The sequence below is a fragment of the Peromyscus maniculatus genome, chromosome X (assembly GCF_049852395.1).
Source record: "Peromyscus maniculatus bairdii isolate BWxNUB_F1_BW_parent chromosome X, HU_Pman_BW_mat_3.1, whole genome shotgun sequence".
NCBI classification, from domain to species: Eukaryota; Metazoa; Chordata; class Mammalia; order Rodentia; family Cricetidae; genus Peromyscus; species Peromyscus maniculatus.
The window spans coordinates 73,256,956-73,284,952 of NC_134875.1; the positions used below are offsets into that span (position 1 = coordinate 73,256,956).

At 32.8% G+C, this 27,997-nt stretch overlaps 1 protein-coding gene across 7 annotated transcripts in view; it reads right to left on the reverse strand.

Annotated features, from left to right (window-relative positions):
* Dach2 (dachshund family transcription factor 2) overlaps positions 1 to 27,997 on the reverse strand; it is a 497,078-nt gene that overhangs the window by 333,709 nt on the left and 135,372 nt on the right. For 4 of the 7 annotated variants that reach the window (XM_076562911.1, XM_076562907.1, XM_076562910.1 and 1 more), the window contains exon 2: positions 22,427 to 22,465. The exons of the other annotated variants lie outside the window; for them this stretch is intronic. In XM_076562911.1, the coding sequence (XP_076419026.1) occupies positions 22,427 to 22,465 (39 nt within the window). The remainder of the gene's footprint in view (positions 1 to 22,426; positions 22,466 to 27,997) is intronic. 7 annotated transcript variants of the gene reach the window in all.

The following is a 27,997-nucleotide window of genomic DNA, read 5'->3' on the forward strand; positions in this document are numbered from 1 at the left end:
TCATTTCTAAGAAGTCAAAGCAGGAACTCAAGCAGCTATGCCATATCCACAGCCAAGAACAGAGATAAATGAACATACCCCATTCTGCCTTCTTGCTTCCTGGTTACACTTGGCTAAGCTTAATTTAGTATTTTTATGAGACTCTCAAATATGTGAACCACTGGGTCTCTGATTCTTGGGCTCTTGATTGGGCTATTTTTCTATTGGGTTGGTTTGCTTTGTCCAACATCAATATGATTTTTTTTGTTTTATCTTATTATATTTTGTTTTTTATGTTTTGTTGTTATCTCTTAGAAGCCTGTTCTTTTCTATGGAGAGACAGAAAAGGAGTGAATTCAGATGGGAGGGGAGGTGGGGAAGAACTTGGAGGGGTAGAGGGATGGGAAACAATAATATATAGTGTATGAGAAAGAATCAAAAACAAACAAGCAAACAAACAAACAAAATAAACTTCATTTCTTTTCTTTTCTTTCTAGTATTACCCAATTTTACAAAATTCTCAAGCACTTTGTTCTTTCTCATTACTTCATTTTTTTTATTTCTGTCATTTCCCTCATCTGTAAAATCCTTATTCCTCATCTAAACCTAGTCAAATACACCATTCTTTAAGAAGCCACACAAATGTTAAGATGATATTAGCAACCCAAATAATCTTGGCATTGTTCCATTACTCTTAAGGGACTCTAGTTCCCAAGGCCACATTAAAAACACAATGAGATAACATTAGTTAAAGCTCACACTAAATTAGGAAGCAGTGTACAATTTTGAACTATTATTGTAAGCACTTAAAAAGACTGGTTGGGTACATGAATGAAAGCATTTGCTTATAACCATGAAATGTTTTCGTTATCTGAAAGCTTCATAAGAAGTGTCATAAAGTTTTTTATTCTAAAAATCTGAGTACAAGTGTATATTGTAAAGTTCTATGTGCTTTTGTGCACAATAAGTAGAAATAAAAAGAACAGTCTAGAACAGAAAGATGTTTTATGCTTGTATAAGTACATGAAAATTAGCCTTATACTATCAGTTTCTAAAGCTCCTACATAATATGTAATTATTTACATTTTTCTTTGGGTTTCCTTTATTATATGAAAAGTCCTTTAGTACCAGTTAAAAGCAGCATTCAATACACTAATCTTTGAAATTTCTCAACATGTTCTCTGAATAAAGAATAAATAGAATATTATCAAAATTATTAAAATGTGATAGAATTTATATGCACAAAACCTTTATTAATTCATGTCTTAATGAAGCAAATAACTTTAAACGTTTACAATTTCTTGTGTTCTTTCAATCTTACATAAATGTAAATGAGGCATGTTATTATTATTATTAACTTCTGACATTAAGCAATACACTTTAGGTGCGTGTGAATATGATTAAGGGTTATACAGAGGGTAAATTTTCTGCAACACAATTATAGCATAAAAATAAGCTGCTGGGAAATGTGACAGGTTCTGTTTTTTGTTCATGTAAATGTGTTCTGTTACAAAAAGAAAAATGCTTAGGCACAAATACATGTACAGTACTTGTGATTTTATTCGACAAGGCATAAACTCCATGGAATATTTTAAGGGAGGCCTCTGTAAAGATGCTAATTTATAATTCTGTAAGGAAAAGAAAGTGTGCGTGTCTGCGTCTGTCAGAAAAATTTATTAACAGTCTGCCTACTCATTTATGCATCACAAGACAATAAAGTCATCAGTGATGTTTATTTCTGGTGAAAAGAAAACTATCTTATTCAGGAACCTAGAGCATAATAAAATATAGACACGGAGAAAGTGCACTTGCTTATTTAATTGGCATATGGTACTGGCACTATGCCTTTGCTGGCATGCCTTCCCATCATTGAGGTACATGTGATTGACTAGCCAGTTTCCTTTATTGTTTAGCAGGTTTTCTTCTCCATAAGGACCTGAAGCCAAAAGGAAAAATCCCTTACTGGGGATATTCACTGCAGGTGAGTCTTCCGCTGAAATGTGTCAAGTCTCTAATTTCTAAAATGGCCTTCCAAGTTATTTTTATTTTAATTTTGCAGCAGAGAATACTGAGCTCGTAAAGTTTCATACAATGACCTCGGGTAAAAATAGCTCAAATAAATAATACTTGGACTTGAACAAGGATTTCCCTTATGCCAAAGACTTGGTCATTCTCCTAGACCATGCTACCTACTGAAGCTGGTAATCATTTGTGCAGTTTATGATAACCTGTCCCCAATTCAAGAATCAGGAGATTGCCTATAAAAAAAAACCTACCTCATGATGATATCATCCTCTGTAATTTCTGTCTACAGCCTCACTTTCAGGAATTTCAATTTTGTGACTCAACTGCTGACAGTGAGAAAATGGTCTCTGTAATGACTAAGTAAATCTACAATGCTCACTCTTACTTAGCAGATGAAAACATCTCTCTCTACTTTTGGCCAATAAATATAATTTGAAGGCACCTAGGCTTCTGTTAAATAAAATACCCATTTATAATACATGTGTGCATACATGTAGAAAGATAGATGATAGATAGATAGATAGATAGATAGATAGATAGATAGATAGATAGATAGATAGATAGATAGATCGATCCTTTATATGGCTTTAGTTTTAAAAACACAGTATCATTTTAGTAAGAGAAAGAATCTAGGAAAAGCACAGAAGAGAAGAAGAAGACAATCAACATATGTTGTATTAAAACTTTAAAATGATAAAAACAAAAATACCATATAAAATTGTGACATGGAACACATAGGATACAGAAATATACTAAGTGAAAGGAATTGAAGGTATTAAAGGTAGTACATCTGAAGATAAATGACTCACATCTACATAATATTTAAGTATATTGTCTGAGTTCTGTTCATCCTATACTAGATAATCATGGAAGCTTTTAGGAATTCATACTGACCACTCTTTTATTCAAAAAAAATCAAAGTCTCATTTTCTCCATTCCTCTGCATTTTCTCTTAGGATACAAAATACAATTTTCCATAGATGCAATTTAGTTAAATTCCTACACAGATGTCCTTTACACATGCTTAGTGTGTACAAGGTCCTTAGCACAGACTTAGACAAACAGTTCCCTTTTTTACCCTTTATTTTTTGTCATTTTTCAATTTTATTTTTGAGATCCTAATTACAAGATTTCTTCCTTCCCTTCCTTCCCTCCAAACTCTCCCATATACCTTTCCCCACTCTTTCAAATTCATAGTCTTTCTCTTCGCTAATTGTTATTACATAAACACACACACATACACACACACACACACACACACACACACACACACACACACACACACATATATATATATATATATATTCTTAAATATAACATCCCCAGTACTTCTCTTTGATTAAAGAAGATACTGGAATTTCCCTCTGGATAGAAATCATTAATTGGAGACAAAGCACAACATTTTTTTTCTGCATATGAAGTTCTGTAACAAGTATTAATTACTCAGGTTGCATGCTGCATTTATTTGAATATTTAGGGAAATATGTTTAAAAAATTTTAAGAAGATCCAAAATTAAATACCAATACTAGAACAGGGAAAAGAAGAAAGAGAGAATGAGGAAAGACTTCCAGAAAAACTTCCAGTGATCCAGACCTCGAAGGAAAATGATAATATGTATTAAAATTTGAAGTCATTATGATGCCCTTATACTGTATAAAACTGAAATGATATACAATATGAATGGAAAGCTTATTTATCTTTTCCTTATAGGAAAAATATCAGGGAAAATTGAATTAAGCAAAAGAAAACAAATTAGACCGCTTAGCTTCTGCTAGAGTTCTGTTTTCCAGTGACCGATGCACACCACAGGGGACAGTGAAGAAAGTAGACAACCTTGACTAAGTATAGCTAACCATTTCTTTAAATGTGAGCCCTGTACTGAATAAAAGAATGATAATATCCCAGCCATGAGAATCCAAGAGATGTAATCTGCTTTTAAGTCACAGGGTTTTATTTTTATCAATATTATTCTAGTTTATAAGACACAGGTGCTCAGGGCATATTGGCAATAAATCTAAACAAGAAGTCATCCTGTAGACTAACACTTGATAGAGTTGTCAAATGCCATATAGCTGATGAAACCATTCTCATGTCCAAAGCACAACTTTGACAATAAACTGCATGATTAATATGGATGGACAGACACAGAAAGTGTGGCAGGAAGATGGGTCAGATCATTAATTAAAGACCCTCAGAAGAGAACAGAACAGAACAATGACATTGTAGAGGTCAGGATAGTAGGGGTCCTCTTTAGAGGAAACAGAAAAGAGATTGTCAATTGGGAAAGAAAAAGGGGAATGATACAAGAACAAGCAGTATTGGCTTAATTGCTCCAAAACACTTAATTTAGAATCTGAAATAAGAATTTCAAATTGACACTTGGAATTAATCTATCATGGGTGACCAGTATCATGGTAATGGAAGGCAATCCACCAAGTAAAAGCAAATTGTTTGAAAAGTTGTCATTAAAATATTAGTTTCTTCTAATTCCCAGACTCACTGAAAGGGGGACTGATTTACTTTCCCATGTTTTTGTGGAGGCCTGTGAAATTCCTGCTGCATTTATAAAGAAAGGGGAACTATTAGAAAAGCAAATAGTAGGTTCCAACCAGGAACAGCTGTTATTTTTCAATTACAAATCACAAGACCAAAATATTAATTTATTAAGCAAGAAAGTTTAATTTGTAAAACCCATGCTACATTTTGGAGCAAAGTATTATTTTTTTAAAAAAGAAGCTGTCATTATTTGGCATAAGTAATTTAATGATGTGACAAAAACAGTTATTGTTTGCCGTTGATATGCAAACATCATCCCATCCTGAGAAACAGCTACTGAATATGAACCCAAGTGTGAAGGATTATTCATTAGTAAAACAGAACTTCATTGATATTTCCCCAAATCTTTCACTTCGCCACATATTGCTGCATTACACAGTAGAAAGGTTATCTTTTGCTATCAAAGGAGCAAGTGAACAAACTAACAATAACAAAATGACATCTTTCTCATAATTTATAGATAAGAATGTCAAGCTATAGGTTATCAGCCCACTGAATTGACACTGATCGTACATCATAGCTGTTCAACACATTCTGTCAGCATTGTTTTTCAGTCAGGGGTTAAATAATGACCATGTTCTAAGAATGCCTTTAGGGCAATGCTGTCTTACATCCTGTTCACCTGCTTGCTTCAGAGCTAGTATCAGTTGCTTTTGTTTAGGCATTGTTGTTGTTTGTTGCTGTTGCTTTTGTTTGAACAGATGGAATCTATCAATTTGAAATAGGCTCTAGGTCAACTCTGAAAATATCAGTCTCATTCCTGTTCCTACATTTCCTGTGTTACTTTTGTATATCATTGTGTAGTGTCATAATACCTATGCACTACTCCAAATGTTTAATAAAAATTCTAAGCAATCTCTTCAACAGTTATCCTACACACTAAATAGATGTAACCTGGAAAAGTTGATTTAATCCTTGTATGGTTAACTTGACAAATCATTTCTATTCAATAGGTAGCTGTCCAAATGTTCTAGTCACATTATTAGTACCAGAACTTAATCCATGTCCCTAGAGTATTCTGGAGGGATACAAAAATTAAACTGTTGAGAGATGTGAGATGAATATTTAATATATTTCTATCTAGTAACAATTTCGGTAGCACTTTAAAATTTGTTTGACTTTATACTTATTTATTCATTAATTCACATGTTTGTTTTACAGTTATAGCTTGAACAACTAATGATATGAACAATATTGGATATAAGGGAAAATAAATTAATGACACTTTTGCTCTAAAAGTTTATGGCGCAGTTAGGGGAGCAAAATATATGTGGTGCATGAGAGTAGTAGTGGTTCAAAGGCTAAACAAGATTATCTAGAAAAGATGAATCCTGTAAAGAGAGCTACTCCCAGAACTTTTTCCTACTCCATTTCAATTCAAGCCCTAATTCTCAAGATTTACCATTTTATTTGTACATTACATTATTATGTAGACTAAAATGTTCAATCTAAATCAAGTTAGTCTCACATACACAAATTCTCTCATCTTGTGAGGTTAGTATAACTAGTTTTCAATTGAAGCATCTGCCCTATTCTTAGATAAAGGATATAGGTGCTATTCCTTGCGTCAAAGCAAATTTTTATAAAATAATACTTCTATGAGAATTATCAATGTTATCTACTCAATTTATGTCTGAGTTTTTTTCTTGGCTTTAAGATAAGAAGGAAACCCTATCACTTGTTTGCATAGTACATGAACCACACAACTAGCATAGCATTTATACTTGTAGTTTCAAATAGCTGTAGTTTAGAATCCATCATTATTTCATAGTATACACATCAAATTATATTATTTTTGAACCTATGCTATGACTACATAGCAATGAAAGAAATACTGTACATCCTGTCTCATGGCACCCATTGAAGTTCCAGATGTGTCATTTGTGAATTACAAAACTCATGATACTTGTTTCCACATCTGTAAGAATAGTATAAAAATCACCTCACTGCCCTTTTCACACAAATATCCTTAGAAACTAATGGTTTGGGAATATCAAAATATATTGCAGAACAGAAAATAAGAGTCAGTGTATCACTATGATAAATGAGTCAACAAATTATCATAGATTGCTTTGAAGAACTGTTCAAATCTGATGCAAAATCACTGAGACCGAATATTTTCTTTAATGTTTCTACCTGAAATTCTCTCGTTCCCAAACATTTGGGCCACAAGTCTCTGAAAAAATGCCTTGACTTAGCTATCAAAATTTGACAATATCATAAGGGGATAACTCAGTAAATAAAAAGATTGCTAAACAAGTATGAGAACCAAATTTAAGATCCCCAGAACCTGCATAAATATCAAATGGCACAGCACCCCTCCCCAATCACCCATAAACCCAGCACTTGAGAGGATGAGACAGGGCATCCCTGGAACAGACCAAAAACATTGACTAGACATAGTAGGTAGCTCTTGACAATATAAGAGAAGCCTTGCCTCATTATATTTGGTGTAAGGTAACCAAGGAAGACATCCAATGCCAACTTTTAGACTCCATACTTGTGCATACACATGTGCATGCACATTATACACACATGTAAATACACCAGATGCAAAGAATCCAAACTTTGCAGCTTATCTCTGTATATGTACTATTTTAATTTGGAAGTTCTTCATCACAAGGAACTGATTTCAATTCTACATTAATAAAAAAAAAAAAAACCACAATGTCTGTCCATGAGCCGAAAGGACTCCATTATTAAATTTTAACACCAATCTAACCTATAATAAACAATATTGTCTTAAAGTTTATAGATTTTTGAGGGGTACACACACTTTTTTAACTGAGTACTGATACATACTTTATATGCCCCGTAAACAAAGTGACAATTTTATTCTCTCCTAAAAACAAAAATATTAATGTTCCACTAAAGATACATAATTGACAAAATGTCACACAAGAGATGGGACTAAAAACAGGAATACAAGTATATAATGGTCATTCATTTTCACAATGTTGTTGCTCAATGGTGGCATTAATGGTTTGTTTCATCGTTACATTAATACCTGACTTACAATCTGGCAGGCTAAAATCTGATACTTCAAGTTTCTGTATTTAAGCAACTTTACTGAAGGTGGCTAGTAAAAATAATTAAATAAAATAATTTATTCTGACACTGATTCTAAAGTCTTTTTTTTATTAATTTGCTGGTATAAATTTGCTTCTCCATTTTCCTTCCAGATCTTCAAAATTCTTCATATTAAAAAAGAGGAAAGTAGAGCAATCTATTTTTATATTTTTAAAATTCATATCTAAAACTTATTTTGTATTTATTTATTCTGATAATTGGTGGATCATTACCTATAAGACAAAATAGATAAGGCCCAAAGGAAATTAGATATGATATGTACTTATATAAATTCATGAATGTTGCTTATTTCATATTTTTATATTGCTATTACATTTGGGGAGAACTGTAAACATCTGTTCCTTCAAATGTTTAGCATTAAAAGCAAAATATTTTTCATAGTTTATAAACAAATGACCTTTTACTATCAGTTAACCACTTGAAAATATCTATTTTTTAAAAGAAATACTTTTCTCATGAGGAAGGACTTCTTATAATAATAAAACTTAGCCACAATTAAATCCACTTTAAATTATTCTTATAATAATAAAACTTTGCTAGCCACAATTAAATCCACTTTAAATTATTCAAATTACTTAACACTTAATTTAAAACAATGCTGTGTTGTATTTTATACAGCATAATTTATGTTCTTTAAAAACATTAGGAACATTAATACTTAATATAAACAAAAGAGTACATTAAATCTCAGAGTCAACAGTCACAACTCTGTCAATGATTCTCCAATGGTAACAATAACAATGACCACTATTTGTTATAAGTTTACATTACTTACACTATACTATAACAGATTATATATGTATATATATACATATATGTATATATTTGTATCTATATAATATATATATTATATAAAACACAGAACATAACATATTCATCAACTGTTCTACCTTCAAGGATATATATATAATGGAAATTATATGGCAAACCCCTACATAATCATAGCATTGTGAAGAATTGGGAAATACAGAAAAATTAAATGTAGGAGTTCAGGAAAAGTAAGTGATCATTACTATGACTCATCACAAAAGGCTTCATGGATGACATGGTGCATGTACTGAAAGATGTAATTTCAAAAGTCGGGGACCAGGGAAGGAAAGTAATTCCATTGTTCCACAGTAGGAATAATGATGGTAATTATAATGTTAGTAAGAACTAAGTTAATGATATGTGCAACACCTGGGTATGTGTTTGATACTCACTGATTAATTTAATCCTTAAACACCTCCCCAGGCAAATATCATTGTTTCTCCATGTTCCACTAAGACTGGTCATAAATGTCTTGTCCATAGTCATAGAGCTAGGAAGTTCATCCAGACTAAACTCTATTTCTAGCTGATGATAGGCATTACCAAATCAATGAAACAAAGTTTCTCATTGGAATCATCAAATGAAAGCTTATTTCCAAGCTTTCAATTTTTCCTGCTATTTAAGTCTACCAGGTATGTAGAAATCAACTTTAACCCTTCTTTCATTATCTATATCAAAATAGTGACCAACTTTAAGCTATGAGAATATCTACTTTGGGACCCTCTCAAATTACTTCTTCCTCCAATTACCATAACTATTAAGCATAAAACCCAAAACTCTTTTCATCTTTGTTTACCATAGCATGTGACCCCTCCACCAACCTATGTATTTCCTTAGGTAAGATTTATTGATTCTCAAGCAATTTTTTAAGAAATAGATAAAGGGTAGAAATGTTATCATTAGTCTGTGCATGATGAAGAGTAGAGGTCTGGGGATCAGGAGAAGAGAAGTATATCCCAAATAGAGAATACATTTATGAAATCCTGACCATAAGAGGGAAATGGAATTTTATAGATATGAAAATGACAGAATTGACAGTAAAATAGAAGATAACTTTGGGGTGCATTTGACAATGTGGATGATTTGAATGGTAAAGAATAGGAGATCACCTTTCTCAATATTACCATTATTAAGTTGCCAATTCTTTGTTTGGAATTTAGGTGCAGCATTCATCAAATACAAGATGCTCTTTAGCATTCTTGGCTGCCACTCACTAGATAAGAGTAGCACCTCCACAACCAAGTATGACAGAGAAAAATGTTTCTAAACATTGCCAAACATACACTGGAAACAAAAACCATCTCCATATGAGAACCACTGGCATAGTACCTAAAAACTTTGCTAAAATATTTGAACTTCATCCTAAGAACAAGTAGGGTAACCATATATAACAATGTGAAGGGGGATTAATACTCAAGGGTAGTCAAGAACAGAGAGAAGCAAATCAATTTACTATGTAATTCTAAAATTTGTTTCTAATGTTCTCCACTGCTACCACTTCAGTGTAAAATGGATTTTTCCTTAATATATGTCATAATTATTTACAACTCTCTTTTTGTTCACATTAGAACCTACAGCAATATTTTGTCTATCAATTATAATGTCACAAGTTCACTTATGTTCATGATTCCAATGTACTTCCTTCTGACTCATAACCCACTACATTAAATCACATTTTAATAATTATCTCCTTACAATAAACAACATTAACTCTGAGACTTACATACTCTATCATAAAATATGATACTTTCTTAATTGAAAACACCAAATTATATTGCATTGATTCATGTTTATAGTTGGTACCTCTGCCAATCAATCATAAACTCCTGGGAAACAAACACTTTTTCTGTATCTTTTATATTTCCTGCATTATCATGTAAAATATTGATTGGTCCAAGAACTGTTGTCAGTTTGATTGAATTAAAACGTGAGCATTATTTACTATAATGTATCATGCTTGTAACTTTTAACTAAGCAATATTTGTATACAAATCTCCTATAGAAAAGGATAGGAAAAATAATACAAAGCCTATTTCAGAAACAGTATCTTCTATACCAAAATGAGGAATTTGTGTGTGTGCATGCATGCGTGCGTGCATGTGTGCGTGCATGTGTGTGTGTGTGTGTGTGTGTGTGTGTGTGTGTAAAAGATTACAATCTTCAGTAAAGGGTATAAATAATAAAATAATGTATTCTCCCCTCAATAAAATCATAGTATACTAGGGTTTCTCTGTCATAAGGGAAAAGATTCAAAATCAGAATTAACTTATTTTTCATATTAACTAAAGTAAGTCATTGTGTTCATGAGTAAATTCCATTTTCTTATACTTTAATTGGGAACAAAAATTACAAACTCCACATAGTCGGCTCTCATAAAGCTGAAGAAGCTTGCACAGCCTTGCAACAATTATATAAGTAAAAGCAATAACAAAAGATCCTGTTTTGTGTCATTGGCTTCTATAACTGAAGGATACGTGTATTACAAAATTTTCTCCTGTAAATTTCTTGACTTATGAAAGAAATAACATCTAAAAATGTTTTACATATGTTATGAAAAATCATGCATAAACATGGATTAATTTTGAAATGTATATTTCCATTATATTCCTGGCTTTAAATCTGACAACTGTGGTGTGCAATATTCATTATCTCCAGTTGTTGCTAATTCTACAACTCTATTAATCATTGTCATATTTCATTGGAAAGGGCCTTAAAAATCTTACCTAATGATTTCCTTCAATCATATTATTGGCTAAATAATCTAGGAATCTTCCAAAATATGAAAATATCAAAGATTTCATTTTTATGAACTGTCATTAATATGGAAAGTTCATAATTTTCCAATATTATAAGCAATCTGCAGCAGATCATTGCAGATTAACATAGATGCATAGTCACCTCTAAGAAAAACAAACATGTTATTCCTTGGCCTACCAAACATGCTAAAGCCATTCTAAAGTACTCAACTATACATTTAACCTAGATTAATAAAAAATATTAAAGTCAAATTTAAAAATAGCTTTATTTGTATTCAAAGTATGTCTCCTGTCATCCCATCTATTAAGAAAGGTTATTACCAGATAGTATAACTTTAAAAGACTAACAGCGTGCACTCCAGATTTAGGACAGGCAGTAATATTTGCTTGAAAGGTTAAGAAGCAGAGTCAAGTCTGTTCATTTTCAGCTACTGAAAATGTATCCTGTTTTATTGGAGTTTTTTTTAAAATAAGACAGTTTTTACTTTGTTGAATCTGAGATTGTCAACACCTCTGCCGTGTTTTAAATTAGATCTAACAGATTCTGATCTGACTAGATCTTCTTGTATGTCATGGTGGAAACATTTCAGAGGCACTCACAAGCAACTGATAAAAAAGTATCCAAGGGGTGCCAATGATGAAAGACTTTGTTGCCATGGTATCATCTCATAAATCATCAATTATTGCCTCTCATTATGAATGTGACAGCCACATACTGTCATAAAGAGATTTGCATTTTCATCTAGTTTTAAGACTTTTTTGGAAGACATCATTTGCTTTGTAAAAGAAATGTCATGACAACCATAGAACACTTACGCTTGTTACCAAGTAGTCAAGTGTTTATCTGGACTTTGTTAGTCATTTCAGTGGTCTAACCTCTTTTGCATTATTGACTAGTTTATTTTTGCAGTTAATAAAAATATTTCTAAGCATAGTTATATAATGTGATAGACTAAGCCAACACAAGCAATGGAACTATTTTGGTTGCTATGGTAACCTAAACTGATCAATTTCCTGTCACTCTTTTTAATAGAGGCACTCTCCTGTGGCCATAAATACTAATTACAGACGCAAGGCGTTTGCTAACATGTTCAGCTTACAGATTAAAGCAGTTCATGCTTAATTTATCATTTAAAATATCCTCCCACATTTGTAGTTTGGCACAGAATGAGTAATAACTTTATTTCTTTACAATGTTTTCAACTTAATTTCACTAATTATTTTGCAGTGCTAGAATTTATTGTGTTGAAAGTTCCTGAAACTCAGTAGATTTACACAAGGAAAGAATCTGAAATGTAATTTATAGATTAAAGTTCTAAAGTTTGTTTAAAGTTCACTGTGATTGCTCATTTAAAAGAAATTGAGTATATCCTACATAGAAAAATAGTTATATTTCCCTTACAATATACAAGAGTATTATCACACCATCTATCAATTTCAATCAAGTATCAATCCTATGTATTTGAACAAAAGCAAAAGTAATACAGTAAAATCACGTTTATAATTCTAAATGGGCAATTAATGTTTTGAAAGAAAGTAGTACTTTAAAAGAGAAAAATAATAAACATACGCTATATACCTTCATAATACACATAATCTAATATTAAGCCTGCCTTCCTTTAACACCCACTACATATCTTTTACAACTCTTAAAGTCTATACTTCACTTTTGAGGAGAACAGGGAAATCATAAGAAAATTCCTTACTATTTCTTAGTGTAAATAAGAAAATACTATAAAAATTGTTGAACTACCATTAGAGAATTTCTGGCCAACTCTTGTTGGAAATACCAGGGCATCATTATTCCACACAAAGTTTTGTTGTACTTGGACATTCTTTCTGATTTTTAGAGTTCATGAATTACCAGATGGACAAAATTATGCATCATTGTGATTTCCATGTTAAGAAAAAGATCCTGAAACTGATATTGATCATTGCCTTACAAACTCCAAAGTCAAGAGTTGTCATAAATGTTTTTGCAATTTCCAAAGCTAGACGAGTTCCTCATACACTTCAAAGTTTTACCTAGCATTTCTCTGAAGGCTGGAAACACAACAAATTCAAATATAGTGAACATGCTCCAGTCCATTTTCTAAAAAAGAGAAGCTTGAACCTAATACCTTTTTCTTCTGGGAATACTTACTAAATGTATTATTGAATGGAGATTTAGACGATATGGAAGATGTGAGGTCACATTACTCTTCTCGTCAAAATATTTTGCGTAACAGGGTCTGCGATGCCACTCCTCTCAAAGATCTAGTTAGTCTTCAGTAGTACAAAAGGGACCTTTCTCTAACTACTGTTAATCAATGCAAATTATACATCAAAAGAAAGTAGAGATCCTTTAGTGGGTCTCCTGTGGTTGCAGAAGGAGTGACAAAGTGCATCCAACCGCTCTCAGCCTAGCAGCTGTAGCCTGAGCACACCAGGGCTCTGCAGGGCCTTCTGACAGCCTGTGCTCACAGGTGCTCCTCTTCTTCCAGCACTAGCTGAGTGGCTCGGCAGCAGGGAATTCCCATCACCACACTGGCGAGGTGAAAGCTCCAGTGCCCTTATTTCAAAGGAAAATCTGGTCAGCTTAAAGCAACTGAAAACTAATCAGAAGGCAGCCAGCCATTGAGTAGGAGCACAAGCCCAACCAAGTAAAAGCTAGAATAAGAAAGCCAGGGTACTTTTTGCATATGACACAGCCAGTTTGGCTGGGTTTCCTCCTATCTTTTGACAAGTTGATACATGAGTTTTAAAATAGCTTAAAAATTGCAATAAACTACTGTACAATACTTGGGGAGGAATATAAAATAACATAATAATATGTTCAATTTATCAATGCATATTTATTGATTATTGAATATTAACCCCACAAAAATTAACGAAATTTGGAAATGCACTGACTAGTAAAATAAAGACATGGTCACCACATTCAAGATGCTTATAAAATTATCACTGAACATTTTCAAAGGATTTTCACAAACTTTTGCATTCACTTGTTTGGCTCTTCACAAAAAACACCAAAGAGTTAATATTAGGTCCCTTAAATGGAGTAGAGACTTGTAGGTGTCAAGTGTTTTTTCTGTAGCCATAGGGCCAGTAAATGATTGAACACATGATTTCTAAGTACAAATTCGTGACTATTACCACTATAAAAAGTATTTATAAAAATGTTCTTTGAATATTAGCTTCCTTATTTATTTAAAAGTAACTGAATGTATACATAAAATTGTCTCTTATAAATTTGTAAAACAAATTATTTGTTCACAGAAAACCTTCAGTAGAAACATGTATTTTTTAATACAAATTCTCTATTTTCCAAATTTACTTGACCCCCAGAATCCCCTCCAAGGAGGAAATGCAATGAATCAATTATGACTAATGAATAGTTAATAATGTAGTTTATTGGGATCAGTTAAGATGAGCAAGTTGCAGACAGTACATGTGTGGCAGATCACTACACAGTGCATTTTTAATATATGAATAACAGTGTGTATGGCTTGAAAAGTCTATCTTGTTTCTGGATATGATGAGGGAAATGGAACTGACACCATTTCTATTACCCTCTTCCTTAGCCCCCTTCTATACTTGCTCAGGATTGAGAAGTTCAAAATTTGCAAAACCATACTTTGGAGAAACAGGCTATTATAAACATGGGACACGTTCTAGTTTAAGAACCAAACAAGTAACTTCACAGTGAGGAAACCTGGTGAAATAAGAAAACTTATTGAGCCAGGGCATCAAGGTCAATCTCAGGAGTAGAGAGACCATACAATAAAAATTGCATTTTATCTCTATGATCTCCCTCTGTAAAGTGCACACTCCCCAATCAATTACAGGAAAGTGGCTGAGTGTGGGTGGCACACACCTTTAATCCCAGCACTCGAGGGCAGAGGCAAGGAGATCTCTGTTTATTTGAGGCCAGTCTGGTGTACAAAAGTGAGTTCCAGGACAGCCAGGGTGACACAGTGAAACCCTGTCTGAAAAAAGAAAGAAAAGCATCAGAGAAACCCTGATGTGGGATATGCAAGAGTACCTTACCAGAACTGTACAGAACTGTCAAGGTCATCAAAAACAGAGAGAAAATTGATGGCAATCAAAAGAAGTATAAGGAGACATGTCAACTAAATGTAATATGATTTCTTATGTCTCATAATACCAGCACTAGGGAAATACTGAGGGAGTTTGAATAAAATAGAAACTTAACAACAGCATTGCAAATTGATTCATTAATTCTAAGGTATTAACAATAAAGGGAATGGGGATCAGAAAACTCAGTAAAATCATTGAAAGTTTTCTATAAATTTATAGCTGTCATTTTATTTAAACAAAAACAAGCTGAAATTAAAGCTCCATTGTAGAGCTCATGATAAGCATACATGAGGCCATGTATATACAGTCAGTCAGACACCACACACACACACACACACACACACACACACACACACACACACACACACATACACACGTTATTCTGGCAACCTCACTTTATTAAAAAGTATTTTACCCCTATATTAATTGCTGTCTAATTTAATTCCAAAAATCACATTGAGAAATTTTTTGAAGAAAGAAAATTGGACAAACACAAATTAAGAAACAATTTACTTTTAGTACTACTAAAAATTTAAAGTTATAAAGAAAATTTAAGTAGATTTATGACAGAGTCCTACCACATAGCCCAAGGTGGCCTAATACTCACTATATAAAGCATGCTGGATTAGAACTTGTTGCAATCCTCCTGTCTCAGCATCTCAAGAATTTGCTTTATAGGTGAGCACCACCATAGCTGCTGCAACAATATTTTGCATACAACGGATGCTTTATTGACAGGTATCTCATGATAAAAAATATTTAAAATGTTATTTTATTAATACTTAGCATATTATATAAATCAATATGTAACTGAATGTGGCCTTATAATAAAATAAACATTGTAATTTAAGTTAAATTTTTAAAGCAACATGAGAATTCAGATGTTTTATTACAGTAATATGCTGTTTAGCTAAAAACCAATAAGCAAAAGGAAATGGCAAATGAAATGAAAATCAAAGTTTTGTTTGTATATTTAAGTTTAATATGTTGCCATATTTTATATTAGTAAGTTTCAAGGGCTTTTAATCTTGTCCAATCATAAAACAAGGCTGAAATTAACATGATGCAAAATTATTTTTGTATTTATAGTTTTGCATGTTTTTTTAAAAAATTCTAGAACATATCGAGGCCAGCCTGGTCTCCAAAGCGAGTTCCAGGAAAGGCGCAAAGCTACACAGAGAAACCCTGTCTCGAAAAACCAAAAAAAAAAAAAAAAATTCTAGAACATAGTACATATCAGATTATCTAGTATTATGATTTGTGAATTGTTAATAACACATCAGTAGCATGAATCTAGTGATTGAGATATATATTTTTAACATATCAGCTTTGTAAAAATCTTTAAATTTATTTTTACATTTTACTGCTGATTTATTTTATACTTTCCTTCTTCCAAACATAAAATGACTTAAAAACAATTAACCCCCAAGTAACAATCTATAGTAACAGCATATTTTATAGTTCCAATGCACTGAAAAAGATCCCAGACAGTGAATTCCTTGTATTGAAAACTCAGTGTTATCAAAGACAGAAAACAGGACACGTCCTTGGGGCACTTCGTGTTTATCTGCAGGACTTTAGAGCACGTTGCCATGGAACATAATTTCTTCAAGGACTACAAACCAATGAACAGCCATTTTGGCATAATAGTCCCATTTCTTAACACTATTTTGCACCATTCATCAAGATGTATTACACACCATACCAATTTATGGACAATGTCCTGCCTTTCCAAATGCATTCATACTGAATCTTAGAATCAACTCCATTTTAGCAACTAATTAGTTACACTGACAAACTTTTAAGAATAGGGCTATACAATTTTAGAAAATGTCACCACTTTCTTTGTAAATTAATGATATGTTCCCCATTGCACAATAATAGGTGGTTATCAGCCTTTCCTCTTTATCCTGTCTTAGTCATTTAGTTAACACTATCCTTGCACCCTCCAGGAAATTCATGGTCTGTCACCCTACCCACTGGTGTCTAGATTTATGGATATTTTAGCAGTCCTTTCATTTTCACATCACTAGGCAACTCTTTGGGGTTCAAAGAAAGAAAAATTTCACCTGAACATTCGGACAAGCATCCTACTTCAAAATTCTATTTTCTTTCTACAATTTTACTTCTCTTCACTTTTAGAAAAACACAGTCTGAGGCCTAATGCGCTTTTTCCCTTCACATTATTAAATATACCATGCAGAACATTACATTATTATGCTACACATGGCAAAGAAATTTTAGTATTCACAGGATTATGGTAATTAAGTCTCCCTTCACTTTGGGTGATGTGACACTTGCTTGACTATAATGTCACTCCACTTAAAGTCTGTGTAAACAACATTATCTTAGTCACTCTGCATTACATTTCCAACTGTGAGCAAAATTACAAGGTCAGAGTGGACAAGAATGTAGGTAATCCCAAGGAAACAACTTGTAAATGACTTGCTCAAGGTTCAGACTGGGTTTTTAATACAAGCAAAAAAAGTTTTTAGTATTAATATTAAAGTATTATTATCTAAATGCTATCTGTAGCAAAGAAGGTATTTTTTAAATCACTGTTAAAGACAGAAGTGTCTTTGATTTTGATGTTTGTGGTTTAAAAAAAGAATAAATGTTTGTCAAGGTTTTTTTTAGACTCACAAATGTGAATGCCATGTGATAATTGCAATTGGTTTTGTAAATAAGGAATCATCAATATCTCAAATACATTTTATTTTTTGGAAATATGCTTGACAAACACAACATAATGAAGTTTAGGCTTTCTGTTTTTTACAACAAATAAGAGCAATCATAATATTTTTAAATGAAAGTATATTTTTCTTAATAGTCTTTACAACCTAGTTAAAAATTGTTTATTCAAGAAATATTGAATATTGTCTGAACTATGTCTTTGAATTTCACTTCATAATTTTAGAATATGTTGTGTTTTAAGTACTACTGCTTATTTTAAAAGTTGGATAATTTGCATGAATCACTATGCATAGTATAGGGAAGACTTGAGAAAAAATAGTCAGGATTCATCTGGCAAAAGTTCTCTTTATTAAATTAGTTCAAGTGATAAAATAAACAAAAGAGTTCTTTTAGAATAGAATTTAACTGAAAAAACGGTATTGGTTAGCAAAAATAGTGGTGAAAGTTATTAAATCTGAGTCCTTCAGTCAGATCATAAACAAGACAAAGTAAGTAATAACTCTCAAAAGGACTCTGAGCTTCTTGTCACATTTGGACAATGAGGTCATTGAGAATCATAGGCATTTTGTCCTACAAGGGGATATATTTTTGGGAGAGTGGCTATTAGTTGTGGACATTTAATGCATTTGCAACTCTGGGGATTTAAATAAAAACAATTTTAAATGTTTCCTTTCACTAATTCGGGCTCTTACCAGATAAGACCATTATTAAATGAATGTTTTTTTTTCTAGCACACTGAATATAGGAAACCTTGATAGTTCTGCACTAATTCTCAGAGTAAAGATCCAGATCGTTCTAATCAAGTCATTCCAGAATGCAAAATCCAATTACCAGCTTATCTAAAAAGAAATAGTGAATTAATTCACTGAACATTCAACCTGAGTTCTCTTAAAATCACTGCCAGATTCAAACATATTTGAGTAATCTCTTCATCAATTGGAAACATGCAAGAAAGCAGACACAGTCATACTAGATGATAACTAGCATTTTATTTTATTTCAGTTTTTGTAATATAATGTTTCAGAGTGGGAAAAACTGAAGATAGACTCAAGATAGTATAACATCTCTGCCTTGTCCCTTATAACACTGAGATGTTACCTCATTTTCTGCACCATCCATAGAATATTGTATATGCATAAATACCAATATTGTTTAAAAAATTCAAAGCACTAACACATACAAACTATAAAACACTTTTGACTCTGATGAAGAATAGAAAAGAGATTGATCATTATATCATTAATGCTTAACAGATTTAGTTTTTTTCAAAAATCAGAGCTCTCAATTACTATTTCTCATTTCTCCTGCTCTATTTGAATGAACTGTGTTATAATTATGCTCACAAATTTTACAAAATTAAAGTGATATCACAAAAACTGATTTCTGAATAGAGATATCATTTTTCTGTAGGTCATAAATGTGGGCATATATGTATATGTATAGTCATATAGATATACATATAGATAAAATGTTGCAATTAGCCTGATTTCAAAATTCACAGGTTGTAAAATATATAGGTCAAAATATATATGTCATATTTACTTTAAAAATCAATGTCATTTAAATAATTGCTCTGATGAGTATGGGTTTTACATTTTCAGGCAAGTTACATACCATTCTCTGTGCCTCAATATCTTCATTGTAAATTACAGAGTAATTTATAGGATGAGCTGATGAACCCACAACAAAAAGAATCAATTGCTTTTCAAACGTTTGTTTTGAATTCCCTTGTTTTTATCAAAAGCGTTAAAACATTACAGTTTTATTTAGTTAACTAGTTGGTATATTTAAATATGTTGAATTACTAACATGTAGCACGTTATATGTAGTCCAATGATCTGATCAAGTAGGTATACCAGTGGGGTACTTTGATATCTTACTTCTTTTTTTTTTTCTAGAGAGGTTGGGATTTGTTTCCTTTTAAAACAAATATGAGTTTGGATGACCAGTGAGGAGAGAAGTGTACAGATGGAGAAAGCACTGGCACACAGTGGGATCATGTGTTAAGGTCTAGGGCAGGACAGACAAACAAGCAAAGCCTCAGAGTAATCAGTTACCTTTAAAGAAAATCTCAGAGGACTCACTGCTTTTTTTCTTTTCAATGCCAAGCAAGAGTTCAAATGAAGAGTTTTGGTGTGCTAAATAAATTGCTTTTATTTCTTATTTTAAACATTTGTAAAAATAAAGCTACTTTACTAGATGGAGTTGGGCATTTATTTAAAGCCAAGCCAATTTTCTATAAAACAGCATATGTTGTACATATGTCTGTCTTTCCATTAAAGAAAAACAAGTGGGCTTCAAATAAAAATCTTAATTATGTCAGGTGATATAATGCTTAAATATTCTCTTTTAGAAATGGTGATATTGAACTACTACATAGTACATTTGATTGATTAACATGAAAGTAAAAAAAATGTAATTATTTTAATTTTCAAACCACTTGAAGGAAAAACTATGTAAACATCATGACATGCATAACTACCATTTTGTGTACCAAAATATGACAAGCTCTCCACGTATTTACTTTACATCAAATTTCCATTATCAAGTTAGTCAAGGATTTACAATTAGAGCACAGTTGGCAAAACCCATGGGCAACATCCAATCTCTCTCTCTCTCTCTCTCTCTCTCTCTCTCTCTCTCTCTCTTATTGAAGTTGTGAGCATCTTTTAATAGTTGGAGAATTTCACATAAAAGTATCAATATCTATCAGCTCTTAAAAAGTAATGCCATAACAATGTAAGCCTGTATGTAGTGCTACATGGTAGCAATCTGCTGAGGTGAATAGTATCAGTATCCACCACCAGTGGTAGAATTGTCTATTTTCTACTTCACACTAGTCCTCACTATTCTCTATTGCTTATGGTTTTTCACTTATATTTCTAGCCTCACCTCCAAAAGCCTTATGCTTTATGACTCTCTTGGTTTCTCTATATGACGGACTCACATACACTTTCAAAAAACACTTCATGATTTTTCTCATACTTTAGTAAGTGTAAAATTTTATCACAAATATCCAAAAATATTGTTAATCCGGAAATGAGTTGATATAGTTATAAGCTATCATTAACTTAAGAGAGTTTGGCATACTTTGCATGCCTTTTTATTGCGAAAATAAAAACGAAATTGATTCCCATGCCTAAATTCAATCCCTGACATATAAAATCAACACTTTCAAGAGCCAAATCTAATTGCAAAACTCAATACATTTTGTTCAGTTGAAATTATTCATTTTCAATGTCTAGTTGATAGTAGTCTGTTTTTTAATCATGTCATAGTCAAATACAAAGTTTAGCAATTAAGGAGGTACATCCACTGCTTCAGGTCATTTGGGAATTATTTAGTGTGCATGATATTTAAAACTAATTTTTAGCACAAAAAAGGTTCTAATATATTAGAAACATAAACAAAGTGATTTTCATTTTCCACATTGAAAATGTAGGGTACATCACTCAGTATGGCCCATATCTCCCTCAAAGCCCTATGTTTTTTCTTATAGAATTCATATAGAAAACATGGAGCCAAGGAAGGAGGAAAAATATCATCAAAAAGAGCACATGGAAATAAACATGGAATATAACTGCCAGGCAATATAAAAACATACTGCAGGATCATGGGTTGCCTTCCTTCGTCATTATCACTCATTCCTACATTAAAAATCTAAAAGATATGAGATTCAGGATAACATGCTATAGATGATTTCAACCTAGGTGAAATTTTCATAAGTGTTTTTAGGAAATTTCAGATATAGATATTCTTGAAATTAGATTTTTTTTAATTTATTCTCAGATGGGGAAGAATTTCAAGTACTTAAGGATTACTCAGCATGCAAACATATTCCCATGCCTGACAGAACAATTATGGTTATTTACTACTATTGCTGTAGCACACTCAATAACCTGTGCTGCCCTGTAAAAGTGAATGTACCTTCCTAAAAATTCCACAAGCAAAACGTACGTAGACACTGAAATTACCTTCTAATTATTTTATATAAGTGTTATAGTTTTGATGTCACTGACTCTTAATCTCCATCAACTTATAGCTTTTCTCTAACTTCTACTTTTCAGTCCCAGAAAGGGAACTGCTTACTTTGTCTGCAAGCCATCACTCTTCTGTGTGATCATATGATCCAATCAGAATTAATAAATATAAACAATCACTAACCAGAAATAGTGAAAACATGGAAAACCCAATTAACAAGAAAACTTCATATGGGTAGATCAGTTCTAATTAGCCATTCAAATTTCTTTTTTTTTTTCTTATCACTAAGGATTAGTCAAAATTGCAGGTTTGATGCTAATATTTTTAAAAAGCTTCCCTTTCCTATCTTAGCAAGTATAACATAGAAAACAATGTTATGGAAATTGGGCTTAATCTGTAAAGGCTCCAGGACATTCTCAGGGAGTTGATTTTTAAAAAATAAATACATAAATACCTGTTAACAGCTTGTTTTCTTGTCATTTGCCTCTTCCTTCTAAAAGGAGAGTGTAGCAAAAAATAAATAAATAAAACTGGTTAATTGAAAGTTTTAGTTAATTAGCTTCTAATTATTCAAGGCTTTATTATATTTCACCAAAAAAAAATCTCTTAAATTGTGCAGACATTTTTGATAGGTTACACACATGAAACACTAGAAGGGAAGTTGACAAAGAAGTAAGGAAAGCCTGGATTGCTAATAGATAGTGCTTTACATTTATGGATAGTTATTGCACTTCTGGTCTAATTCCCACAGAGTAAAAATAATGTGAAATGTCACAGGGTTTAGGGCTTTACTCTGTCTGAAGGCAAGGTAATAGAGTTACAGATTTCTACTAAAGAAAATGGCCTCAGGTCATAAGAATCCCCCCCCAAATAGATTCAGCAATGTTATATCTTTTCCCTTTCTCTAAAGAGCTTTCCTTCCCATCCCATTGGGTATTCCAGAACTTTGTGGAGGTGGGACTTAATTTTTCTTATTTTTATATGGCCAACAAGAAGGTGAAAGTAAGCCAATATCAACATTTTACTTATTTCCTAAATATGGAGCCATTAATCATATCACTCCCTATATTCTTATTTCTTAAGCAAGACTGGACTCTTTCATATCATTCACACAAGGGTGACATTCATGCACACACACACACACACACACACACACACACATACACGCACATGCACACATACATAAACAATCATATACACACACTCATACAGACAAATTAAACATGCATGAATCAACAACACTAAGTTTCACTAACAAAACAAACATTCTGTCCAGTTACATATCAATCCCCAGTGTTTCCCAAACCTTTAATATATAATAAAAACTAAACTGATGACTAAATGAGCCTATAAGGACTTTAAGAACCTTTTAACCTTTGCACCTTTGCAAGTATCAAAGAAACTAATCTATATTGCACACAAAAATCTTCCGTTGCACACAGGTAACCATGGGAAGCTGGGAGTGGGAGAGGTGGCCCTCCCCTGGGAATAGCACACCAATTTGTTGTCCAGTGCCAAACAGTCAGTCTTGAAAACATACATACAAGTAACATTATATGAACTCAACAGGTTATATTTGGGGATATACATAATTATACAATTTTTATGTGATGACAGTTGGTGAAAAGTTGGGCATGAATTTGAAGGAGAGAGGGAATGAGAGAAAAGGGAAGAGAAAATTGTGATTAAAACACAATGTCAAAAATGAAAAAGAAACCATTTTTGTGTTAACACTTTTTTTTTCTTCTAATAACTGTGTCACTTGATACCTTTGAATGTTTTGTTGTTTCTTTTCATTCGTTTGTTTGCTTTAAGAAACTGCTTCCTTGTTTCAAAATCTGTCAAAAGGTGTATAAATAAAAACAAATGCACACATGTATCTAGAGTTACTAGAGTATGTAAGAGGAATGAAAGAGAATCCATTGGTAAGTACCAAAAAGTAGTAACGTACATTTCCTTAACCAAATAGGGAAGCTATCACTATATTTGGGGGCTTTTCTCCATATAATCAATGATCCTTTTCTCTTTTGTATACAAAGCTAAGTTTCCTATCACAAAGGTTTTATGGTTAGATTATGAAATTACTTATTTCTGTAAAAAAAAAAACCTGTGGTTATTTCCATGTACTAAACATATATAAATTCATGGCTCTATTCTTCTTTCGTTAAATAACTAAAATTGGGATTTTCCTTCAATATTTGAAATTGTCTCATGCCCAATATGAAAGATATAATTTATGGTAATGCCTAAGACTAGCTATATTGCTAAATATTTAAGATCTACAAGTTAAATCATACATCTATCCATGCTTCAGTAGCTACAAGGGATTCATCCCAGAATATCCACATATCAAAATCTGTGAATGCTCAAGTCCCTTAAAAATTGGATTTGCCCTTGAATACAATATACATAAGCATCCTCTGGATAACTTAAAATATATAATACAAAAAAATGCCACCTAAAGAGTTGTTGTGCTATTTTATTTAGGAAACAATGAAAAAGTTACATATGATTAATATGGTAACCCAAGGTTTGAAATATTTTAAGCCATAGCTAATTGAATCAATTCATGTAGCACTCATTATTTATTATTATTGGCATTCTAAATAATATTTGATTTCTATAATCTGACGTTTGGCTTACAAAGTATTACTTTTAAATATAAATAAAATTTAGTTTCTATACTTCTGAATTTGTTCCTTTTTGTTTCTAAGCAGGATTATGCTATGTAGCATAACTTTTAATCTCTATGCCTGTACTCCTCAAGTGCTATGTGCCATCATGCCTCACTTTAATTTTCTCCTATTATGATATCAAATAATTCTGTGTAGATACTTAATATTAAAAATAATGAAAATGTTAAAACATTTAATTGATTAAACATATGATGCTACCAATATTGCCAGCTCAGTGTAGAATAATGTTTTGTAAACTCATCTAGACTCCTTGAAGCTATCCTGGAATATTTACTATCCCTCCTAATTCATCCTTTTCTATTGAAACTTTCAATTTCTTGTACTTCTACATGTCTGAGTTGAGCAATGGAATTAAAGTCATAAACAAAGTCATGAAATCCACATGAATTTATTCTCAGGGCAGAAATATACATATAATCGTAGTCTTTGGAAGCCTCAACCAGGAAGGATATGGTGGTCCATGCTTGTGGTCATGGGTGGAGGCAGCAGGATCAAGACTTCAAGAGCAGCCTTAGTTTCTATAAGCTCAGTGCTATCCTGGATTACATGAAATCCTGACTCCAAAACCAAACCCTGGCCAAACAAAATACTTTATATAACATAATATACAAAAAAACTTTTCAAAATCAAGGCCCCCTAACATTTGGAGGAAATAATAAGGGTTCATCTCCAACAATCATCATTGCCACACTTCATTGAGACAGTGATTATGAAACTAGAGAATGCCAACAAGAATGAAATGCAATAATAATGAACAGGATGGTTTTTCTTGCAATTGAGAACATTTTTAGGATGGACCATATTGATAAATAAATTTTCATATATTTATTCTTCCAAGTTTGGGGTTGGGAATTCAAAGCTCAACAAAATTAAAGCCACTGATTGCTGTGAAATGTGTAATTGTAATTGAATTGAGATTCACAGAAGTCTCAGAGCAATGGATTTCTCACTCTTGAAGCCTGATACTTAGACCACAGAATTACATTTAATAATACATCAAAATAACCTATAAAAACATTGCCAGAGAAGAAAAATTCAGTCTGCCCCCTCACTATGATCCTTTCCCCTTTCTCACAAATGGTCTCTTTGTAAATTTCTGGAATCCTGGGGAGAGAAATTTAAGTGGGAAGAAAGATTCAGGGTAGAGTAGAGAGAGGAGGGGATAGATCTTACTAACACTAATATAAAGATATATATATGCATATGGATATATATATATATAAATAGATTATGATGATAGATCATTAATAAATTGATAGATCGATAGACAGACAGGCAGGCAGATTAGATAGATAGATAGATAGATAGATAGATAGATAGATAGATAGATAGATAGATAGATAGATAGATAGATATAAGGTAACCCACACAGAAGATTATGCCTTCCCAGAAGCCAAAGGATGCCAAATCAAAAGCTTAGAGCCAGGTGTGGGATATCTTCCCTTGTGTTGCTAATCACAGCTGCCCTGAAGATACTCCTTCAACAATAAAGGCTATTGCCATTGTTCTTGGTTGCCCACTATAACTTAATGGTAATATCCTATTGATGAAGACACCAAACATATTGGTCAGAGGATATGGAGAAACTCATTTGATACTTAACAAGAAGCTTCCCCACTGTCTATTAGCATTCATAGAACTGGAAGGTTCTATGTAGGTTACTGGGGTAAAAATACATCAACAGTTTTATTAGGCAGTAAACCCTATGAACTACAATAATGACTGATGTGGTGAGGTGTGCTGATAGGTACAATAGTGGCACCAACAGTATGGAGATAATCAGTTTCTGGTTGGATTAAAGGCCTGTTCGACAGAAAATAAGCACTTGCCTGATACTCTAAGTATGAGTAATAACTGATGGTTGAGGAGTTCACAAGTCCCAGTAGTAAACCTACTATGAACTTTAGACCAACTGCTGTGGAGCCTCCATGGAACTGGACTAGGCCCTCTGCATAAGCGAGACGGTTGTATAGCTTAATTTGCTTAAGGGACCCCCTGGCAGTAGGATCAGGATCCATCTCTGGTGAATGAGCTGGCTTTTTGGAGCCCACTACCTATGGTGGCACACCTTGCACAGCCTTGATGCAGGGGGAGAAGCTTGTACCTGACTCAACTGAATGTACCAGGCTCTGATTATTCCCCATGGGAGGCCTTACCTTGTTGGAGGAGGGAATGGGGTATTGGGTTGGGCGGGAGGGGAGAGAGGGGGATGTGTGGTTGGTATGTAAAATGAATAAAAATAAGAAAGAAAATAGTAGCAAACTTCTAAAAATGTAAAGCTCTGTATCCATAGATTAGTATAGCTTTTAAACCTCATCAGAGGAGCTTCTTTGTTCTGTGGGTAGTGGTTAATGATGAAACCCACAACTGATCAAACTGCAAAGAGTGTTACTAGAGTGCTCAATCACAAATAAGGCATCTATAGTACCTCTCACCAAGGCTCACACCATCATTGCAGAGGAAGTGAAAAGATTGTAAGAGCCAGAGGTCAGGAAGTAGTGGAGCAAATGAATGTCTTCTGAACGTAACAGTAATGCTGCCTTCATGACCTCACAGCATCTGTGCTTACCTGCACAAGACCTACACAAGACGAAAACAGTCAACATTCTATCATGGAAGGAGGACAGGGTGATTAGCCCCCTTCTCTAACTGAGGATCTCTGGACACCTGATAGTTTCTGAGAGAGGGATGTGGGCCCTGGTAAGATGACTATGCTCCAGTGGTTGACCCATGCCTGTGAATATATGGAAAACACAAAATGGATTCTATGAGTTACTTTGAAAAAAGAGAACCTGAGGCTGGAGAATAGTGAAGTAAGAAGAATGAACAGGAACAGTAGTAAATTTGATAAAAATAAAATAGTGTGTAGAATTCTCAAGGAATTAACAAAAATGTACTTTTAAAACTTTTTAAAAACTTACTGCCATTGAATGAAAGTATCATAATTCTTGAAGATAAACTAAAGATATTAAATAACTTTGTTAGTCCAGGCTCAGAGATGAAATTAAGGAGGATATTCCTGTCTAATACTTCAAACAGGGAAATGTATTTAACAAAACATTTTAAAGGTAAAATTGAATTTTGAGATTATCTACACCAGTAGATTTCAAACTGGATTCTAAAGTTTAGTGAAATTCTTGGTGCATAGTAACTGAAAGAAATATAAGTCATTCCTTTCATCCCTTCAACTAATGTAGTTCTTCCTTTTCCTAAACAATATATTGGATTAAGCATGGTAACTTTAGTTGATGAGGTACCCCACCACCACTAGCACATAAGACATGTAGAAAACAGTTCAGAGATTATTTATCCTAGGTCAGAGAATAAGT